General features: G+C 57.6%; 2 protein-coding genes across 7 annotated transcripts in view; one reads left to right on the top strand and one right to left on the bottom strand.

Moving 5' to 3' along the window:
- Rfx1 (regulatory factor X1) overlaps positions 1-2,359 on the top strand; it is a 28,633-nt gene extending 26,274 nt beyond the window's left edge. For all 6 annotated transcript variants that reach the window (XM_058576506.1, XM_046436525.2, XM_046436527.2 and 3 more), the window contains 4 exons: positions 17-225; positions 593-746; positions 827-872; positions 996-2,359. In XM_058576506.1, coding sequence (XP_058432489.1) covers positions 17-225; positions 593-746; positions 827-872; positions 996-1,165 — 579 coding nt within the window. In that variant the 3' untranslated portion in view covers positions 1,166-2,359. The remainder of the gene's footprint in view (positions 1-16; positions 226-592; positions 747-826; positions 873-995) is intronic.
- A 94-nt stretch (positions 2,360-2,453) lies between these two features.
- Dcaf15 (DDB1 and CUL4 associated factor 15) lies at positions 2,454-10,051 on the bottom strand. Its single transcript, XM_046436529.1, has 13 exons — positions 9,901-10,051; positions 8,060-8,157; positions 7,829-7,964; positions 7,142-7,248; positions 6,927-7,066; positions 6,672-6,842; positions 4,240-4,674; positions 4,061-4,152; positions 3,837-3,965; positions 3,667-3,752; positions 3,308-3,412; positions 3,116-3,231; positions 2,454-2,931 (listed from the first exon to the last, which is right to left on the bottom strand). The coding sequence occupies exons 1-13, from the start codon at positions 10,030-10,032 to the stop codon at positions 2,876-2,878; spliced, it is 1,803 nt and encodes a 600-aa protein (XP_046292485.1). The 5' UTR covers positions 10,033-10,051; the 3' UTR covers positions 2,454-2,875.
- Between the last annotated feature and the right edge of the window lie 5,143 nt (positions 10,052-15,194).

Here is a 15,194-nt window from a genome sequence, read left to right on the forward strand (position 1 = left end):
CCCCGCTGTGCTCCAGGAGCAGGCCTCGTGGGTGTGCCGCTGCGAGGACCGCGTGGTGCAGCGTCTGGAGCAGGACTTCAAGGTGACGCTGCAGCAGCAGAACTCGCTGGAGCAATGGGCGGCCTGGCTGGACGGCGTCGTGAGCCAGGTTCTCAAGCCCTACCAGGGCAGCGCCGGCTTCCCCAAGGCCGCCAAGCTCTTCCTCCTCAAGTGGTCCTTCTACAGGTGCGTGCCTGTGCGGGGCTGGGTGGGACCAGCGAGGCCACGCCCCAGGACGCCAGTAGCGGGGCCCTGCTTCCTGGGTCGGGCCAAAGGTGGAGCCCAAAGGTTCCTTCTGTTTGGAGCTGATAGGACCCTAGAGTCCCGCTGCTTGGCGTGGGTGGGACTGGAGAAGCCTCCGCCTCCGAGGAGGGCGAGGCTCAGGTGCTCTTTCAAGAAAGTGGGGGCCTCGGCCCTCAATGAGGGACAACCTAGGAGAACCAGCGTGGTGTCCTGTGTCGGTCGCCGGGCTCGCGCGTGCCTGGGTGCATTGAGAGACAAGCGGGGCGAGCGGCTGAGCCGGGCCTGAGGGCCTCTCGGTTGCCACCCCCAGCTCCATGGTGATCCGGGACCTGACCCTGCGCAGCGCCGCCAGCTTCGGCTCCTTCCACCTCATCCGGCTGCTCTACGATGAGTACATGTACTACCTGATCGAGCACCGCGTGGCCCAGGCCAAGGGCGAGACCCCGATCGCCGTCATGGGCGAGGTGCGCACCACGGGGCGCTGAGGGCGTGGGCCCGGCTCCAGGCGGTGGGACCCTCACTCTCTCTTCTCGCCTCTCTCCAGTTCGCCAACCTGGCCACTTCGCTGAACCCCCTGGACCCGGACAAAGGTAGGCAAGGCGCGTCCCCACTCAGGCCCGGGTCCCGGAGGCGGCGGGCAGGGAGGCTGGGGTGGAAGAGCCGGCGGGGCGCCGACACCCTGCGCTGAGCCGAGACTGGTCCGTGTGCCCCAGACGAAGAGGAGGAAGAGGAGGAGGAGAGCGAGGACGAGCTGCCACAGGACATCTCGCTGGCGGCTGGCGGCGAGTCGCCCGCGCTGGGCCCCGAGGCCCTGGAGCCGCCGGCCAAGCTGGCGCGGACCGACACGCGCGGCCTCTTCGTGCAGGCGCTGCCCTCAAGCTAAGCCCGCAGCCCCGCCCCGCCCGCCCCTCCCGCCCCTCCGTTCCTCCACGCCCCTCCGTTCCTCCACGCCAGGGTCCCTCACGGCTTCTGTGGCTTCGCTGTCACCCCTCCAGGCCCGGGCCAGGGCAGGAGGGGGCCTCCGAGACAGGGAAGGCAAGGGGGCCCCGCCCCCCCCATGGGGCCGGCACAATCACAGGGCTGGGCGGAGCCGCAGCTGCAAACTCTGACACAAAAGACGTGCCTTAAGGAACCCGCCGCCTTGCCCAGGTGCCCCACAGGGCAGCTCGGCCCCTGCCTCCCACCCTGCCAACCAAGGTCGCAGCGTCTCCCCCACAGGCCCGCCGCCCCAGGGGGCAGGCAGGCAGGCCCCCTCTCCTAGGAACTGTTAACTTATTCTGCTCGCTGGCTTTGCACAGCCTGTCCTGGGCCCAGCCGAGCCCCGGGCAGGCGCAGGTGGGTGGCACCTGGGGACCCCCACTGTCAGCAGCAGCCCCGGGACAACCCCCCACCCCCAGCAACCCCACTGCTTCCCCCTTCTTGGTATAAGTGCAATTAAAGCTGTGGGTGTTGCATCTTCTCCAGAGCTGGGCCTCCCTCGCCCCGTGGCCCCTAGAGAGAGGGGGCCACTGCGACGGCGGCAGGGGCCGCGGCTTCCAGCTTCCAAAGAAGAGCAGCGGGCTGCTGCAGGGCCGGGAAGTCCCCGCGCCCGCCCGGCCAGTGCTGGGTGCTCCACACATCCGAGGCCCTGCGCCCTGCGCCCTCTGCGCTGCTGGTTTGTAATGGAACCTTCTCCTGGAGACTCGCTTCTCCTCCGTGCCGTGGACCCCGCCCCCCATGACTATTGTGCGATTTGTGAGCGCCGCCTGAGCGGAGTTGGTAACTTGTTGGGTTTTTTTCCAACCATCATGGCCTTATCTGTTCCAGTTTTCTCAGTGTTTTCAACCTGTGAGATAGATGTTTATGGCAAAAAAAAGAAAAAAAAAAAAAGGAAAATCTGACCTATTGTATAAGAATCACTATTTTGTGTGCTCCGCGTGCTACAGCTTTTGGGGTGGCCCTGCCACTTCCCCAATGCCCACGGGGCCTCCCCTCTCCCCGGCGGTGAAAGTGTCCACACGTGTGGTAGTTTAGTGTGCCGAGCTGTTTTCTACCTTTTTGTAGTCTTTCTTAAAACACAATAAATTCCGCTGTGATATTTGTCTGCTGCTGACTTGCTGGGCCTTGCTGGGGGCCATGGGATGGGGGCTCCAGCTGGGCCCTGGAGCTGAAGTAACAGGACCTCAGCCAAGTTCAGAAATAAAGCATTTACTACATGAAGAGGAAGAGGTGGGGGCGGCTAGCAGGTTCCCGCCTCAGGAGGGGAGCCTTGGGTGGGCAGGTCCACCCCACCTCCCCCAGGGTCTCGTGCAAACCTGCAGCCAAGGAAAGGGGCAGATGCACAGGAGCCAGGCCCGGGCCCAGCTCGGGGTGAAGGTGGGTCTTGAGGCTGGGGGGCAGGGGGCTCCCTCCCTCTGCCCTTTCCCAACTTAAATAGGCATAAATAAAAAAGCGTCCAGACTCTCAGGCCACCAGGGGCTGCCCCGCCCAGCCCCCTTCCCGCAGCCTAACACTAGTGCCGGTCGGCGGCCGGCCGGGAAGAGGCCAGCCCGGGAAGGCGGCCAGCTCCCAGGCCGCGGAGGTAGTTGGAGTCAGTGTCCAGGGCGGCCGGACCTCACAGCACAATCCACGTGTACCGCTCGCTGTCGGCCAGAACCTTCAGGGAGCAACCTGCAGGAAAAGCGGAGACAGCTGTGAGCCTGCCTGCCAGCGCCCTTGAGCTAGGCCCAGGCGGCCGCCCTCCCCTGGCCCTGATTCCACGAGGTCCACTGGCGTGTCCAGCTGTACATTCATTCAGCAGGTGCCTCTGAGGGCAGGTGACCGGCCAGCAAGCACATCAGGTCCCGAGCCCCACCTTTGTGCAGAGCCTCATTGGTCATCCTGTTGACATAGCGGCCACTGCTCTCAGGCACCAGCCACTTCATGACCATGTCCACGCAGCTCTTGCGGTAGGAGCTCCAGACGCTGCCGCTGAGGGGGGAGGGGGTGAGTGGGGCTTGGGACCCTAGCTGTCACCCCCTCCCCCTCCCCACCAGCTCCACCTCACCTGGTCTGCCCTTTGACCTCAGTGAGGTCACCCACACTGACGGTCTCAAAGATGCCCGTATTGAGATCCCATGCCACCTTGAGGCTGGTGTGATAAGTCTTTGGTCTGTAGCGGGGTGGGGGAAAGAGAGGACGGGGAGGTGGAGACAGGATGGGGGAGGCGGAGTCAGGACGGGGAGGCGGAGTCAGGACGGGGAGACCGAGACAGAGGACGAGGAGGCGGGGCCAGGCGGGCCGTGGGTCCCTAACGCTGCGCCTGTCTTTAGGTCACATGGGTGATCTAGGTTCTGGCCCGCTGAGTGGTCTCCCCACATGCCCAGCCCTGGAGAAGGGCTGGGCAGGGCTCCTCCACCCACTCACCGGAGCTGGCCCTCCTCACTGGGGGAGGGGAAGGCCAGGAGCAGCAGGCCGATGTTGATGAGGACCTGGCTGGTTTCGGGGCAGACCTGGAAAGCGGAGGGGACGCTATTCATGGTCACCCCTCAGAGCAGGAAAGGCTTGGGCCCACCCTGCCCCATGCTTGGACCCACCTCCAGAATGACTATGTCATAGTCACTGAAAGAGCAGAACTGGTGGCCCCAGGTGGCATCATGGCGAATGACCTCGTTGATGACGTACTCGAAGTCCAACGTGAGCTGCTCCACTGTCAGATACTGGCCCTGGGGGCAGTGGGTGGAAAGCAGGGGGATGATGGTGCCACCTGCCACCCACAACTCCTGGGCCACCTGTGGCCTGCCCACTGCCCAGCCCCCACCTGGACAGCGGTCCGCTCCCGCATGGGCCGTAGGTTGCGGCCCCGGAGATCGGTCACCACGAAGGGCAAGGAGATCTTGTCATCCTCGAACTCTGGGGAGGCAGGAAGTGGGGTTAAGGGTGCTGGGACACCTGAGGGTCCTCCCCAGCCCGCACCTCGGTGGGTGGCCCCGGGCTCACCGTCCTCGGGCTCGGCACCTTCTCCGGACTCCAGCACGTAGTACAGCTTGGTGTAGTTGACGTAGCCGGGCTCGGGGGCGGGGGCCTCCGCGGCTGGGGGGCTGTCCCTAGGCACTGCCTCCCCACTTGGGACTGGGGTATCAGAGGCTGGGCGGCAGCGGCTGGCGGAGGGCCCTGGGCAGGGGGGCGGCCGGGTTTCCTCAGAGGTCCCCCCCTTGGCCTCTTTGGCCCTGCGGAAGATGTCAGCTACAAACTCCTTGGCTTTGGCGATGGCAGGCGAGGGCTCAGGGGCCCCGGAGGGCCGGGTCGGGGCCGTCTCCGGACTGAGGCTGGGGAGGGCGGGGGACACCTCTGGGCTCCGGGGCCCAGGGTGGGTGGGCGGGGCCAGGGGGGAGGCGGTGTGATCATACAGGATCTGGCAGAAGTTGCTGTCGCCTGCAAGGAGAGGGAGGGAGGTGGGGGGTCAGGACACTCCTAACCTGACCCTGAGGGCTTTTCAGAAACGCACCTCAGGGAGCCCCTCCTGAACCAGCTCATGCCAAGGGTCTGAAGCACCAGGGAGCGTCAGCTGCGCAGCAGGTGGCCTCCTTCAGACCCTGCCCTCCCCGCTCCCCTGCATCGTGCCAAGAGGCCACAAGTGACCAAGACTCACAGAGCCCTGTCCTTGGGAGACCAGAGTCCACAGTGAGGATGGACAAAAGCCACACAATAAAGTCAGCTCCCTAGAAAGAGGGGTGCAGGCACAGACTGGCCCCTCCAGGCCTCTGTGGCCACCGGTCCAGAGCCAGGCTCCCGAGGAGTGGGGTGCCCAGCGAGCATGCCAGCCCACCCCCCACAGCGCCATGGCGGGGCCTGCACAGGGCCTCCTGGGAACCCCCAGAGCCACCTGGGAGAGGGGGCCGTGTCCCCAGAGGGAGGCTCCGAGAGGAGCGTGTCCCAGTCCACACAGTGAGACAACCCAGGTGAGTCCTGTCCACCACAGCCTGGCACGTTGGGGCCATGGGGAGTGAAAGCTGGAAACTGCTGAGCAAAGAGTGCCCGGGAGCAGGCTTCCCGTGAGTGTGGCACTCGTGAGTGGCCCTGCCCTGGGCTGGGCAGAGATCAGGAACCACAGCCATGAGGGCAGAGCCCCCCCCCCAGGGCTCACGGCCAACGGCTGGGCCTCACCCACGATGGCTGGGAGATCCCTGGGTGCTTGGGCTCGAGTGCCCCTTCCTGGCGGTGGACTTAGTCACCACATCTGATCCTGCCTCCCCTGCCCCCAGAACCACCATTCTAATGGGGATTTACAATGGGTGTGAGTGTAGTTGACTGAGTTCTTCCAAAATTAAGACGTATTTTTGGTTGACACCAGGTGGTCAGGGTCAGGCTTCTGCCTCGACCCATGGCCCTGACGTGCTCTGCGGATGGACACGGGGCGCCCATGGTGCCCCTCAGGATGCCCCACACACGCTGGTGAGCATCTCCCAGAGGAAGTGACCTGGGCATGGAGCAGAGCAGCTGGGTCAGTCTATTGCCACAAGGCCCCCAGGACGCCACTGCCAGCCAGTGGCTTCCTCCCACTTCACCAGTGTCACTCTATCAGAGGACATGTTCAGACTTTTCACTGCGATTTCTCTGCTACCCAGAGGTAAGATGACTGTCCACCAACCAACCACTCCCTGACAGTCATGTGGGGTGCCTGGTCAGTGGACCACTAACACACGCCACACAGCGCAGAGCCTGGGTGTGCGGCCACCACACCCCCCGGGTTTGTTGAGCGGCTACTATAACGTCCACGTGGCATGAAATCGCCCTACAGCGCACTGCCCAGAATGTACCCCGTCAAGTGATGGGTCACTGTATTTTGTCCACATCTTTTTTAGCAGTGCTGGGAGTGGACCCAGTGCCCTGTATGGCGAGACAGTGCTGAATGACACCCCGAGCCCCCAGCACTGCCCACACCGTAGCTGCCAGACAGATCTGGCTGCTGAAATGTAAAATAGCAAAAATTAAATAAAACTAGAATATCAGGGGCTGGGGTTGTGGTTCAGAGCTAGAGCACTTGCCCAGCACACAGAGGCCCTGGGTTCCGTCCTCAGCACCATAAAAATAACTAAATAAAATAAAGGCATTAAAAAAATAATAAAAATTTTTTTAAAAACCCTCAGTTTCAAAAGTTACTGGAGATGACCACAGTGGACAACATAGCCACAGTACATCCTAGCCCTACAGAAAATTCTAGTGAACAGTGCTGGGGGAGGATGGGCTTGGATCTGAGCCTTCCTGCTTCCTGGTGGTGACCTCACAGGAAATACGTCACTTCTCTGAACCCCGGTCTCCTCATTGCACCCTGGGGTAGGAATGAGACCAGCCTCGGGTGCTGCTGGGCAGAGTGAGCAGAAATCATCCCAGGGCCTGGGCGTGCCCATCGCTAGACTCCCAGGACCTACCTGCAGAGTGGACGGAGACGGCACAGGCCACCAGGGAGTAGCTGGTGTTGAGCAGCACCACCTGGTCCTTCTTGAGCTGGAAGGCGGGCTGGAAGGTGGGGAAGGGGTAGACCACCTGGTACTTGGTGTGCAGCATGAAGCCGTGCCGCAGGCACTGCGCGCTCGGGTCACCTGCAGTGACACAGGCCTGGCAGGTCACTAGAGGCCCGGGAGCTGGGAGGGCGACCTGACAGACCCCGGGACCCCCTGCCCCACCTGGGTGGGCCCGGCTGGCATCCTGGCAGGCAGCGCAGCGGCCCCGCGGAGGCACAGCCACGGTGCTGATGTAGATGTCGCGGTGGTTCTCGTCGCTCATCATCATCATGTTCATGAGCATGCCGTTGGCAGAGCGCGTGCTGGGGACCAACACCCACTCAGCCCCGGCCAAGGCCTCCCCCACCGCGGCCTCCCCAGTCCTCCCTGAATCTCACTTGAAGCCAAAGACGATGACCTTGGAGGCGTCACTGGGCCACTCGCACACAGTTAGGTACAAGTCGCTGTAGATCTCCTCATCCTGGAAGAGTCGCACCTGCCGGACCTGAGTGGCATGTTCAGGATCAGAGGGGGACACAAGGGGCCTGGGCCAGGGTCACGCACTGCTGGGCTAAAATGAGGGTCCGGGATGAGCTGGCAGGAGTTCCCAAACAGCCCTGGCCTGTGTCCCCCAGGCTTCCCTGAGGACAGCCTGGGACATCTTCCTGTCCACTTTGGGGCAAACAGGGAGGCCAGGCCCAGGGCAGAACGCAGCCAACAGGAGGCCTCCCTGGTGAAGACCCGGCTAGACACACTGGTTCCAAGTCCCAGTCCCCTGGGTGAAGCTCACATGCCAACGGAGGCAGAGGCACCCACCTGGGGCGGGAGAGTCAAGCCACATAACACCCTGTGCGGTCCTAGTAAGCTACCTCCTCCTACCTGGGTGGCTTTACATGCTGAGCCGAGCGCAGTGACCTGCCACCACCCACCCAACTCCGAACACAGCAACTTCACAGGGTTCGAGCTGACACACGGCAGTTTCACACACAAGGGCTCTGAGGCTCGGAGGGCGCGTGACCTGCCCAGGTCATGCTCCTTGAAGGGCCAGCCTGCTGCTGGAGCCTGGCGGAGGGGCCCGGCCCTACCAGCTTGAGCTTGCTGTGGACGTTGAACTCCCACCAGTACAGGTGATAGATGTAGAAGGAGAAGTCGTCGTCCCCGCTGCTGCTGGTGTACGAGAGGACATAGCGGCCACACTTGGAAAAGCCCAAGAAAATGTGCCTGTGGAGGCAGAGGGGACGTGGCGGCCAGGTCAGGGAGCGCCCACTTCCCCTGCCCCGCTGCCTGGCTGCCTCCCGGTCCAGCCCCAGTCTCACCCTGCGTAGAGAAAATCCTCATCCACAATGTTCTTGAGGGACACACAGACCCTGGGTGGCAGCTTCCGGAAAAGGCGAGGGGAGAGCTGCCCACTGATCTGGGGAAGGGACAGCCAGAGCTCTTCAGCCACCATCCTCTTGTAGCCCCCCAGCCCCCCCATCAAGGCACAGACGCAAAGCAGCATCTGCAGGGGCCATCCCAGTCCACCCAGCCACACTCCCCATCCCCTGTAACAGTCAAGGGTGGCCAAGCTCTGGAAGGTGGGGACAGAAAGGAGACACTGAGACCAGGTAGATTTCACCTGCACCTCTCTCTTCACCACAGACCTAGGCACCTCCCGGCCTCAAGGTCCTTCCTGCCCAAATCCAGTATCACTTCCCGAAGGAAGTTCCTCCAGTCACCCTGGCCCACACTGGGCCACCTGGCTCCCTTCCTGAAAGCTGCCCAGGGGACACACAGGGTTGAAGCCAACACAGTGCAGTTTCACATGCAAGGGTTCTGGGGCTCAGAGAGGTATGCCAGGTCATGCTGTGTGAAGGGCCATCCTGGTGCTAGAGCCTTGGTGAAGGAGGGTATATCCTCTACCAAGGAGGCTGGGATGAGGGCCATGCCCTCACCTGTCCCCAACCCACCAGCTTATGAAGGGATCTCTCAGGACAGTCCTAGCCTATGTTGGGACCCAATAGCGCACCTGGAAGGGTAAGTCTAACGGAGAACACAATCACTGCCTAATGTCCCCTTCTCAATCAACACTTCCCACCAACACCTGCATCCTAAAAACATCACCACGGAGGGAACTTGACAGGACTGACGGCCACCAGTTGGCCAATGGGGGAATCCGAGCACCCTCAGTCTTGCCACCCAGGGGGATGCGGGGAGACACAGCCTCACTTTCAAAAGATTCTGATCTGATGGGAGACAGCTCTATCTGCAGAGCTCCCCGATGGCCCTCAAGGAGATCTCAGTCTGATGGAGGCCAAGACTGATAGGAAAGGCACCATCCCTGCCCAGGGAGCTTCCAGGCTCAGGGTGGAGCCACAGCCCTGCCCAGGGAGCTCCCAGGCTGAAGGCGGAGATTGTCCCTGCTCAAAGCGCTCCCAGTCAAAAGGGGGAGACACAGCCCTGCCCTCACAAGGCTCGCAGCTTCATGGAGGTTGCAGTCCCCGTCCAAGCAGACAGTTTTGTCCCAGTTGCTGTCCACCTGACAGGAGATTCACATTTCTGCGCTCCCAGAACGCCCAACCTGAGGGGGTAATACGCCAAAGCCCTGGGAGCTCCCAGCCTGATGGGGCACAGAGTCGCGATCAAGGAGCTCCCTCTCAGCCGTCAGGGACCTGGCCCTATCCTGAAGCTCCGTCCCATTCAATGTGGGAGGCCCACCCAGGTACCGAAACTCCCAGCTCAGGGATGGTCAGAGCTGGGCAGAGGAACACCAGGAGGAGGGCGCCCAAAGCCGGTGGCAGGGCTCTGCCAAGGGGGCGGGAAAGCTCCTCTACGGAGTGGCCAGGGGAGCAAGGCTTCGGAGGTGGGTCTAAGCCTGGACTATCCCCTTCCTCTGGACTCCTCCCGAGGCCTCTAGGGTGCCCTCGCTTCAAGCCCCCTCCCCAAGGATCGCCTCTAGCCCCCTCCATCCAAGACCCAGTGCAGTGATCCGCCCCAGCCGCCTCCGTCGGAACCCCCACCGCAGCCCCCTCCATCCAAGACCCGGCGCCCCGCCCCCCCTCCCCCAAGACCCCTCCCCGGGGCCCCGCCCCCAACCCCTCACCCCGCGAACGCCCTCCCTCCTTCCCTCCGCCTTCCTCCACACCCTCCGGCGCACTCCTCAGGTTCCAGGCCTCACCTTCACCCGCTCCAACTGCTTGAGGACGTGCTCCCGCCGCCGCCCCGCTGCCCGCTTTCCTCCGGCTCCCCCGGGGCCGCCGCCGCCGCTCCCGGCCCCGCTGTTCCGCTCCGATTTCGAGCTGGGCGCCATTTTCACCCCCTCCCTCCACTTCCGGAGCAACCGGCCCCTTCGCCCCACCCCCGCCGCCTCCTCATTGGCCCTCTCTCCGGACAGCAGCCCGCCGGTTGGGTGAAAGCCCGCATTCAGGGCCTCTTCCCGCTATGCCTGTCCATCAAAGTCGTCTCGGCTCATGATTGGTAGGTGTGATAACAGCCCCCGCTACCCGTCGCCTTTTTCCCGCCCTCCCTCAAGGATGAGCCAATAATAGGTCTGCTCTGTTCTCCTCCCCCAGAAAACTTTAACCCGATAGGTGAAAATTTCTGTCCGTTTCGGCATCGTCACGCCCCCTGTGGCTGATGGGTTTCCATGGAGACCGCAGGCGGTCCAGGTCTGTAGGCCGAGCGAAGGGAAACTGGTTCTGAAGGGCCAGAATCCCCGGCTCAGGTCTGTGCTGCTCCCGCAGTTCGCAGTTCGGGTGGGTAGAGACTGACCAGCATCCCCGAGCGGCTAAGCAAGCTCTAGGGAAGGGTTTAAAAAAAAAGATGGCATTCCATTAAAGCACCTTTTAGATGAGCGGGCTGGTGGGATGATGATGATGATGATGATGATGATGATGGTAATGATACATAGCATCAATCAAGTTTTACAAGGGCCAGACATGGTTCTGAGTTCATAAGGATTCTGTGAGGTAGCCCTCTTTTATGCCTATTATACTGATGATGGTAAAAATATTTTTTGTCTGCTTCATGCATCATCTTCTTGTGAATTAGCTCATTTAATCTTTGCAACAGTCTTGGAAATAGATCCCTTATCTTTATTTTACACATGAAACTGAAGCTTAAAGTGTAACTCTCCCGAATACCAGGCACATATATAGATGCCAGCTGTTATTACAGTTAGAGAGGAAGCAAATGGATCGCTCTCCCTTTTCTTCCAGTCTAGCCCATTCATTTATTCAATAAGTATTTATTGAGCATGTACAATATGCTAAGAAGCTGGGAATATAATGAGAAAGACAGATGATAAACAAGGAAATAAATATTTGTTATTGAATTCCAGGTAGGTGAGAAAGAGCAGAGGGAAGTGGGATATTTGGAAAGGGCAGTTGGAAAGGAGCCCTGTGAAGTTGAGGATGAATATTTAAGCAAAGACAGTTTGGGGGGAGGGGTAAAGGTGATGTGATTGAGAGACCACAGTGAAACCACAGTAGTGCCACTTAACCACAGGGACCAGATCTGAGAAATTTGTCATTAGGTGATTTCATCTTTGTGCAAAGGCCATAGAGTGTACTTATAACCTAAGTTCTCAGTATAATCTTTTGGAACCACTATGAGATGTACAGGTCCGTCTTTGGTTGAATTGTTAGGTGCTTCATGGTTTTACTTGGGTCAGGGCAAGAATGAGCAAGGAGGCTGCAGGTGTTGCTCAGAGGTCGAGGGCATGCTCAGCATGAGAGGCCCTGGGGTTTCCATCCCCAACACCAGAAGAAGCAGAAAGTCTTAAAAATATAAAGAAAGAAAGCAAGATCTGGGCACAGTGACACAAGCCTGTATGTGGGGAGCCACATTGAGTGACCACGCCTTCCAGTCCTGATGCACCACGGGGATCTGAAAGATCACTGTAGTCTGGCGTGGTAGTGCCATGACTCGTGACTCGGTCTCCCCCCTCCTGCCCCCGCTCGGATAGCAAGGCCAGTCTTCTGAGTAGGCACACCCCTGGGGTTGAGCTATACTCACCTGTTCTTTTATAATCTTACCCCTTAGCCCTCTTTGGGATAGAATGTTCCATGGAAATGCCCTTTGTGTGTCCCCTTCTCTTGCTCTGCCTTTGGGTGTGGCCTTCTTAGATGTCAGTCAACCTGCCTACGGCAGATATCACGAAGCTAGACTCAATCCCCCCGAAACCTGACCCCTTGCCTCATTTGAATGGCTTCTCCCCAATAAAAGGGTTCAGCACGTTCTCTCTCTCTCTCTCTCTCTCTCTCTCTCTCTCTCTCTCTCTCTCTCTCTCTCTCCACGGACCCCTGAAGTCAGAGGAGCCATCACAAGACCCAAAGAAAAAGGGATCTTTGTCTCTTGTGTGGTTATTTCGCACAGCCCAGTTCATCTGGAGTGACCCTGAGTGTTTTAGTTGTGGAATGCGACACCTGTAATCCCAGCTACTCAGGAAACTGATGCAGAAGGATCACAAGTTTGAGGCCAGCCTGGATAATTTAGTGGGATGCTGTCTCCCAACAAAATAAAAAGGGTTGCGTATGGATATAGCTCAGGGTGGCACATGTAGCTAGCAATGTGCAAGGCCCTGGGTTAAGTCTCCAGTACTAGGGGGAAAATAGATGAAGCGCTAGAGCCAGGGAGTTTAGGTGGCTTGTAGGCATGTAAGGCCTTTAGATTTTCCTCTTGAGCATAAAGGGAAGCCTCTTGGAAGGTTTAGTGGAAGATGATGAAAACCGATATGAGATTGAAAAGATCATTGTGGTCCAAGAACTTAAAATAAATACCCATGAGTTTATACTGATATAAATACTTTTTTTTTTTTTTTTGCGGTGCTGGAGATTGAATCCAGGGCCTTGTGCATGAGAGGCAAGCACGCTACTAGCTGAGCTATGTCCCCAGCCCCCTGATAAAAATACTTGATTGAATAAATAAATAGAAGGAGGAAGGGCCAATTATTTTTAACTTTTTTTTAAATACTTTTATTTTATTTATTTATTTTTATGTGGTGCTGAAGATTGAACCCAGGGCCTCACACGTGCTAGGTGAGCGCTCTGCCACTGAGCCACAACTTCAGCCCCAGGACCAATCTTAAAGAAGATGTGCAGTTAGTAAATTGACACGGAATGAGGAAAATAGAGAATCATTATTACAGCTTGGCACAGTGTGCGCACCTGTATTCCCAGTGACTCCAGCAGTTTGGGGCCAGCCTGTGTGACACAGCAAGACTCTGTCTCAAAAAATTTAAAAAAGAGGGTTGGGGCTGGGGCTGGGGCTCAGCAGCAGAGCACTTGCCTAGCATGCGTGAGGCCCTGGGTCCGATCCTCAGCATCACATAAAAATAAACAAATAAAATAAAGGCATTCTGTCCATCTACAACTACAATTTTTTTTAATTGAAAAATGAAAGAAAGGAAGAGAGGGAGGAAGGGGGAAAAGGAAATGAAAGAAAATCATCATTAGATAAACACTACAGTAATAATTTTAGCAGGCAAGACCCAGTCACGTGGGGCCGAGGTTGTGGCTCAGCGGTAGAGTGCTTGCCCAGCATGCATGATGCACTGGATTCGATCCCTGGAACCACACAAAAATAAAATAAAGGTATTGTGTCCATCTACAACTAAAAAGACATTTAAAAAAAGACCCAGTCATAGGTGCAAAAAATTAGCAGATGAAACTTTAAGGAAAAACAGCACTTTGCCTACCCTCTCATAGTACCTCTTTCAAAATATTAATTAACATATGTCCACCAATCCTTTTTTTTTCTGTGTGTGTGCGTGTGTGTGTGTGTGTGTGTGTGTGGTGCTGAGGATTGAACCCAGGGCCTGTGTACATGCAAGGCAAGCACTCTACCAACTGAGCTATGTCCCCAGCCCCCACCAATTTTTTATGAGTTCTCAGTTTGTCCCCTTGTGTATAGACTGGATTTAGTCACCTGCTTCTGAGGAATAACACGTAGAAGGGGGGAAAGTAGCTGGATCGTGGGGAAGCCTGGCAGACGCACCTTAATCAAGTGGTCAAGGTCAAAATCAACAGTGTCATGTTGGTGTCATGGACTCCCGATAACATCACATGAAGGGGACTTTCTTTTCTCTTCTTTCCTTCTCTTTCTTCCTCTCCTTCCCCCATTTCTTTGTCTTTTTGGAGAGACAAGGTCTCTCTATGTTGCTCAGGCTGTCCCCAAACCCTGGGCTCAAGTGATCCCCCTACCTCGGCCTCTCAAGTCACTGGAACTGTGTAGGCAGGCACCACTGTGCCAGCCTAGGAGGACATTCTACCCGTCTGATAGTGTCTCCAAAATCTATAACATCAATGCAACCATGAGAAAACATCAGATGTTCGTCCCAAATTGAGGAACATTCTATAAAATACACAAGCAGTAACTTCCAAGGCGTGAAGGGCATAAGAAATTTTTAAAAAGAGCTAGAAACCATCACCAAATGAAGGACACTAAGGACATGTGATGACTGCATGGTGTTCTGCATGGAATCCTAGACCAGAAAAAAAGGCCGTCAGAGGGAAATTTGGTGACATTCAGGTTAAGCCTGTAGTTTAGTGAATAGGGTTACACCAACACTTGTTCATCTCTTCGTTGTCACGAATGTGCCATGGTCATGCTGTATGTTCACAAGTGGAGAGATTGGGTCGCTGTGTGGGCAGCTTGGCATGACCACAGCCAGCTTGAGCTGTAGCCGCCATGATGCCCCAGAGTAACCCAACGTGGTGTTTCCTGCAGAGTTTCCCGGGAAATTCCAACAGACCAAGCCATCAGTGTGGTGTGTGCAGCTGTACAGCTGGACCTGGCTCCAGGGACACCCTGGACTCTTTAATATCAGCCTAAGATAAGCCAGGCTCACGCCAGCCAGGAGGAAGTCACTTTCATCCTAGCCCATAAACATGCCCCTCTTCCTTTCAGGGAGCCAACGGGTCTTGCTCCCCGACACTTCTGTCAGGTCGTGCTCAGCAAAAGGCACTCTGCCGTCCTGGTTCTGTCTGCTCCCTTCCCTGGTCTCATAGCCCCTTGGGGCAGGTCCTCATGCACTAAGACTGGGCTGTTCTGGAACAGCAAAGAGTTTACCAGAATTCTGCTCTGGCTTTGCAAATATTCTCTACATCGAAAATGATTTCAAAATAAACAGCTTTCAAGAGTGGCAGAGATCTGGGCAGAGTGGCACAAACCGGTAATCGCAGCGACGCAGGAGGCTGAAGCAGGAGGATCACAAGTTTAAGGCCAGCCTGGTAACTTAGTAAGACCCTGTCTCAAAAAAAAAAAAAAAAGTCAGGTGGCACTGGAGATGTATACAGGGGTCAAGTGCTTGCTTGGCCTGGGGGAGACCCCAGGTTCCATCCAGCACTTCAAGAAATCAAAAGGCAGCAAAAGGCAGGTGGTGGCGGTGACTTGGATTTAGGTCCCAGCAGTGGAGATGGAGAAGAGTAGCCACATTCAGAGCCAATGGGTTACGCTCATATACTGCACATG

Source organism: Marmota monax, unplaced genomic scaffold (assembly GCF_021218885.2).
Source record: "Marmota monax isolate L192 unplaced genomic scaffold, Marmota_monax_Labrador192_F-V1.1 WCK01_AAM20220418_F8-fsc00021, whole genome shotgun sequence".
NCBI classification, from domain to species: Eukaryota; Metazoa; Chordata; class Mammalia; order Rodentia; family Sciuridae; genus Marmota; species Marmota monax.

What these genes read in the sequence shown, in the direction of transcription:
- Dcaf15 (XM_046436529.1), bottom strand. Translation starts at nt 10,032, where the DNA reads ATGGCGCCCAGCTCGAAATCGGAGCGGAACAGCGGGGCCGGGAGCGGC. An exon ending in GTCATCGTCTTTGGCTTCAA is followed by an intron (nt 7,067 to 7,141) that starts GTGAGATTCAGG and finishes GTTGGTCCCCAG; the next exon opens with CACGCGCTCTGCCAACGGCA. An exon ending in AGGTGCCGAGCCCGAGGACG is followed by an intron (nt 4,153 to 4,239) that starts GTGAGCCCGGGG and finishes CTGCCTCCCCAG; the next exon opens with AGTTCGAGGATGACAAGATC.